Here is a 6,466-nt window from a genome sequence, read left to right as displayed (position 1 = left end):
GGGTTTTGGACCAAAGTCTTTCCAAACTAGAAATCCCAGGGCTCTGTAGGACAGAGCCAGGGCAGTTAAAGAGGTGTCAAAGTGGGTTATTTCTGCAGTGAAGATGCCTCACCTTGACTGAAGGGTCTCAGTGTCCCTAGTATATTTTACACCCAGCAGGGGATTGTTTTCAAGTGTGGCATTGTGGTTTTGGACTCTGGAGACCAGGGTTCGAATGCCAGCTCGGCCATGGAATCCCACTGTGTGGCCTTAGGGCCGTGGTTCTCAACCTTTGGTCCTCCAGGTGTTTTGGACTTCAATTCCCAGAATTCCCAGTCAGTATGCTCATTGTTCAGGGATTCTGGGAGTTGAAGTCTAAAAAAAACATCTAGAGGCCCAAAGGTTGAGAACCACTTCCTTAGGGAAAGTCACGCTCTCTCAGCCTCAGAGGACCCCAATGGCCAACCTCTTCTGAAGAGCTTTGTCAAGTAGGGTCACCGTAAGTCAGAAATGACACAAAGACACACAACAACATAGAGTTGTGGACCAGAGTACCTAGAATTCCTTAGAGAAAACGCTTCTCTAGGCATTTGTAGGTCCTCCAGCATGACTCTATGGTCAAATTCTGGCAGATGTTGACCATAGAGTTGGACTGGAGGACCCAGAGATCCCTAGAGAGGTGTTCTCTTAGGTAAAAGGAATGTTTTTATTTGTGGTTTTTCCACATTCAGGAGGTCCTTCACCCCTAACCCCAAGAGGCTGTGGAGGGACCACTGTAAAATAAGACCCCAAATCCACAAAACAGTGATACTTTTATTGGAACAACCAAAAATGCACAAAATACATGCCGCAAGCTTTCGAAGCTCCAACGGCTTCTTCACCAGGCAAAGAAAATATGTATATATGATGATGTTAGTCACAAGCCTGCATTTTGTTAAGATGTACCCTATATAACCGACTATAAGTCGACCTCATGTATAAGTCGAGAGCAAATTTTGGGGCCAAAATTATGGATTTTGTTATGAGGGCAAAACTTAAGTTCATGTAGCAAAGGAGGAAGCAAAGGAAAACGATGCCAAAGAACTTAGAAAATCCCAGCAGACATAAGTCTTTGTGCCTACTTTTAAGGCTGGATGGATGAGAGAGTAAAGAGGGTCGTTGCTTCCAGGACAGATTATACTCTTGCCTTCCATCAGGAAGTGGTTCCTTGTTTTAAATAAGAGTTAAGATACAGCCCTTACACCGACCCATGGATAAGTCGAGTCAGGTTTTGGGGGTCAGTCTTTTAACCTAAATTTAGAGACTTATACATGAGTATATACAGTAGTTGTTCTCAGTTCAGGTGTTGTCGGAGGGATATTCAAGCAGGCAGGCCCATCATCTTGGGCATGTGGATACTCCAGGAGATGAAATTTAAGGTATTGAAGAGTGGCATTTCTTCTAGTCCATGGCATGATACTGAAAAGTGAAAACCTGTAGGACAATGCAGGGTATCAAAGTTTTAGATGAGAGTGATGAAGAATAGAGATTATAGTCGAGGAGAAGACAGGGAAGTGATCAGTTTCTGCTTCACAATTCTGGAGAGGAGTCACGATTTCAAGGAGGAGCATGATTTGAACCCTGGTCTCCAGAATCATAGTCCAATGCTCAGACCACTATGCCATGGTGGCCCTCCCAGTCGACAACGCACCCTTCAGCATTTGTTGCTGTTGTTGCTGTGTGCCTCCAACTTATGGAGACCCTACCATGGAGTTTTCTTGGCGAATTTCTTCAGAGGGGGTTTGCCATTGCCATCCTCCAAGTCTAAGAGAGTGTGACTTGCCTAAGGTCACCCAAGTGGGTCTATATGGCCGAACTAGGATTCAAACCCTGGTCTCCAGACTTGTAGTCCAAATCTCAAACCACTAAACCACGCTGCCTCTCAGGATGCTTAATATCCTAGTCCAGAACATGGCACAGAGAAGTCAAGAGTTTGTGCAGAACGTAACACGGTCGATGCAGAAGAATCAAGACTGTAATCCATAGCGTGGCCCTTTGGGGTGGAGAAAAGTCTATGAATTCTCTGAAGATGCCAGCCACAGATGCAGGCAAAAAGTCAGGAATGAACTCTTCTAGAACATGCCCACATAGCCTGAAAAACCCACAAAAAAACTAATTCTATGATTCACCTCTGAATTTGGTTCTTCATCTATAAATTCTATGATTCATTGGGTTGGAGAAAAGTCAAGATTCTAGAAGAGTCCGGAAGCATCATCGGCCACCATAGTGCTCATCATGCTGGAATTACTGGAAAGGGGTTCTCGGCTTCTTCTGGCATGGGCCATCGGGCCACGGAAGCTCTCCCGCAGCTTCAGCGAACTCTCCGTGGCCGTGGAAGAGTTCGTGAGGATATCGGGGGCGACCCAACAACGCCACCCAGCCTTGATGCAACAACAGCAAACCAGCTCGGCAACAGCTGTCCTCACCTCTTTGCTCCCTAAAGAGTAGATGATGGGATTGATGAAGGAGTTGGTCACCGCCAGCGTCAAGATCCAGCCAAAGATTTTGTGGAGCTGCCACGTCTCGTTGGCCCAAGCGTAGTCGATCACCAGGAGGACGAAGAGAGGTATCCAACAGACGAAGAAGGCAAAGAGGATGAGCGAGACGGTCTTCAGCAACCGCAATGACCTCTTGCGGCCGGACCTTGAGACTGCCTGCTGGGCGCTTCTGTGGACCCAGCAGTAGATGGAAGCATACAGCCCCACGACGCCCACCAAGACCACGCTGAAGATCACTACGGTGAAGAGGATGTAGTCCTTGGCATAAAGAGGCAGCAGGGTGGAGCAGCCGCTCACGTGGCAAAGACAGTTCCAACCCAGCAAGGGGAGCAGTCCAATCAGGATGGCCAAGGCCCAACAGAAGATGATGAGGCTCCGCAAGCGGACGGTTTTGCTGGCCTCGTTCTCCGCGATGGGCCTCACCATGGCACTGTAGCGTTCAACGGCTGTCACCAACAGACTGAAAGTGGAGGCAGCTAGGGCAACGAAAAGAATCCCCTCCCGGAGGAACCACATGGTGGGAGTCAACTGGAAAGTCCGGCTCCCGGACAAGCAGAGGTTGACCAAGTAGGCGATGCCAGCCAGCAGGTCGCTGAGGGTAATGCTGGCCAAGCAAGAGTAGACCCACCGGCGGGCTCTCACTTTTCGGCCGATGGCCAGCAGCACCAGGAGATTCTCCAGGATGATGAGACAGCTGGCAGCGATGATGACCATCTTGAGAGCGCTCATTTTGTCCTCCTGGGGTCTCCGGTTGTTCATCCTCCCCGTGCGGTTGTAATGGTACAAAATGATGTTGCTTGTGGTATAGCAAAGCTCTGGGCCATGAACGGAGGCAATGTGGGGATCTGGGATGGATGTGGGAATCATTGTAAAAAGAGAGGAAGAGGGCAGTAAGAGTTCTTGGTCATCCATCTTTCAGAAGATCAGTTAAGTAGGAAAATCAGGACATAAACAATTCAAAGGATAAGTAAAGAAGGATCAGTACAGAAACGGAGGGATAAGTATGGAAGAATAAGTACATAAATGGTTAGAAAGATAAATTTGGAAGGCTCAGTATGCAAACAGACAGAAGAATACGTGTGGAAGGATCCATATGGGAACAGTTAGAGGGATAAGTGTGGAAGGATCAGTACATAAATGGTTCAAAGGATGAATACGGAGGGATCCTTACAGGAGCAATTAGAGGTATAAATATAAAAGGATCAGTATACAAACAGACAGAAGAATAAATGTAAGAGGATCTGTATGGGACCAGTCAGAGGGATAAGTGCACTGTGCAGAGGGATCCGTATGTAAATGATCTGAAGGACCAGTATGGAAACAGACAGAAGGATAAGTATAGAAGGATCTGTACAAGAAGTTAGAGGGATAAGTATGGAAGGATCAGGACTGGAAAAGTTAGAGGCGTAAGTATGAAAGGATCATATAAATGGTTAGAAGAATAAGAATAAGAAGGATCAGTATGCAAACAGAAGGATAAGTATAGAAGGATCTGTATGGGAATACTTAGAAGGATAAGCATGGAGGAATCAAGACAGAAAAGTTAGAGGGATAAGTGCAGAAGAATCAGTCTGTAAATGGTCAGAAGGATAGGTAAAGAAGAATCAGTGTACAAACAGACAGAAGGATAAGTATAGAAGGACCTTTACAGGAACAGTTAGAAAGAATAAGTATGGAAGGAAGTGTATCTTTATGGTTAGATGGATCAGCACTGCCCTATTAGGGGGAGGACAGTGTGTTTGAGGGGAAATGGTCCATCAAAGCTGAATGTCTCTTGACATTTGATATGCCAGCTAGACCCTGGGATGTTCAGTGGTGCACATAGAACCAGAAGGATTCAAAGGTCTACGGGAGATGAGACCATGGGTGTCCTATGACTACCATGGATTTGTCATCAGAGGGTACACAAAAAAGAGGTTCACCTTGCAAACCCAAAAGTAGTTGACTAGGAAACAAGTGGCAGGAGCACTGGGATGCCTTGTGACCATTACAAATGTCCAGCGGGAACAGTCTACAAGGGACGGTCAACCCAAAGGGAGCTCTGACGTTCCAAGATGGATGGCCCAAAGGCTCTGGGAAAAGAGAAAGAAGAAAGGTGAAGTCAACAAGAGGCAACTGTTGAAATCTGTGAGGGCATCGGAGGGCATCGTTTCCTGTTGTTGAAAGTGAGTTTCCTGTTCTTTCGGAGCAAGGTTAATCTCTGCCATCATCTGTTCCTCTTTGGAGGGTGTGGCACTGTTTCGAAAACCATACACAACCAGCGTACGGGGTTTACCCTCGCTGCAATTGAGCATGACCAGAGCGGTTCTGGAGGAAAGTGGCACCCGGTGTTTCTAGTCTGTGATGAGTAGTAAAGAAGTGGTGCTCCAGATGTTGTTGGACTCCAGCTCCCATCACCCCCCGGGTATACCTGGCTTGTGGGCAGGGATGGTGGAAGTTGCAGTCCAGCAACATTAGACCAAGCTTTGATTTTGGTTTCAAGCAAAGCTGGGAAATTGATGGCCCGCCACATCGTTGTTGGACTCCAACTCCCATCGTCCTTGCTGACCTGGTGGGAGTTAGAGTCCAACATCATCGACAGGACTGTTTTAGACCCCAAAAAGATTGCTGGAGGAAGAAGAGAAGGCAGAAAAGTCTTAAGTTTTAAAAATCTCCAACCAGTTTTGAAATGTGATTCACCTTTTAACTGACACGGCAACATCCTAGGGAATCCTAGGATTTGTAGTTAAGGAAAAGATATATAGCAGTGATGGTGAACCTATGGCATGCGTGCCAGAGGTGGCACTCAGAGCCCTCTCTGTGGGCACATGTGCCATTGCTCCAGTACAGAGTTTGCCAGAGTTTGTTACTAGAAAGCCAGAGGGACATGGCACTTTGCAATAAATAAGTGGGTTTTGGGTTGCCGTTTGGGCACTTGGCCTCTAAAAGGTTCACCATCATTGATATATAGAATTCTCAGCCAGAGAGCTCGAATGCCCCCCTCACTACAAATCCCAGGATTCCATAGGTAGCTAAAGTGGAACCAGAGCGCTATAATTGTGTAGTGTGAATGGACCCTCAGACGAAGGTTGCATCCACACGGTAGAAATAATGCAGTTTGACCCACTTGAATTACTGTGCCTCCATCCTACAGAATCTTGGGATTTGTAGTTTGGTGAGGCACCCACACTCTTTGGCAGAGAAGGCTAAAATCATGTAAAACTATAAATCCCAGGATTCCATAGGATTCCCCTGACACAGAAGGCACTGTCTGTGACTGAACAAATCCCATTCACCAAATGGGTCTACTACTCGACTTGGGACTCACCATTAGATTCAGCCCACAATGTCATCTGCAACCTGTGGTCCCCTCAGTGATTTGGATTCCAGTTTCCATCATCCCCAACCACTCACCCTATTAACCAGGGATAATGGGGACTGTAGTCTACACTATCTGGAGGACACCAGGATGGATGAAGAAATAGTAGCATCCTCTCCATTTGGGTGCTTTAAATCTTTTGCGACACACAGAGGATACTGCAATTTGCAGAAATACAAAGAGAACACATTGTCTCTTCAGGTGTTGAATCATAAGAGGGGAAATCGTGAAGAAAATCCTCTCTCTTTCTTTGGACAGAAAGTAAGTTTTGTCATCAGTAGAAGAAGAAAGTTGAGAAATGCATTATGGTAAACCTCCCCTGCCCTGCCTAGTGCTCTCTTCCAGTTAGTATAATGTCCAGCAAGGCTGGGAATGATGGGACTTGTAGTGTGAGACATCGAGAGGATGCGAGGCTGGGCAAGTAAAAAGAAAGGGGAAAGCAGGGAGAAGGGAAAATGGAGGGTTGGCACTGAATTAAATTTGGAGATAGATGATAGATTAGATGGTTTGATGGATGGATAGAAAGAGAGAGACAGAGATAGATGGATGGATGGATGGATGGATGGATGGATGGATGGATGGATGGATGGAT

General features: G+C 46.5%; 1 protein-coding gene across 1 annotated transcript in view; it reads right to left on the bottom strand.

The window, feature by feature from the left end:
- Positions 1-906: 906 nt before the first annotated feature.
- The window catches only part of S1PR4 (sphingosine-1-phosphate receptor 4), an 8,360-nt gene continuing 2,800 nt past the window's right edge, over positions 907-6,466 (bottom strand). The window contains exons 2-3 of the mRNA XM_042477820.1: positions 4,439-4,588; positions 907-3,361 (exon numbers count right to left, since the gene is read on the bottom strand). Coding sequence (XP_042333754.1) covers positions 2,211-3,361; positions 4,439-4,588 — 1,301 coding nt within the window. The 3' untranslated portion in view covers positions 907-2,210. The remainder of the gene's footprint in view (positions 3,362-4,438; positions 4,589-6,466) is intronic.

Source organism: Sceloporus undulatus, chromosome 7, assembly GCF_019175285.1.
Source record: "Sceloporus undulatus isolate JIND9_A2432 ecotype Alabama chromosome 7, SceUnd_v1.1, whole genome shotgun sequence".
In the NCBI taxonomy this organism is placed as follows: Eukaryota; Metazoa; Chordata; class Lepidosauria; order Squamata; family Phrynosomatidae; genus Sceloporus; species Sceloporus undulatus.
The sequence above is the reverse complement of the archived record's forward strand: the minus strand, read 5'-3'. Positions and strand labels throughout refer to the sequence as shown.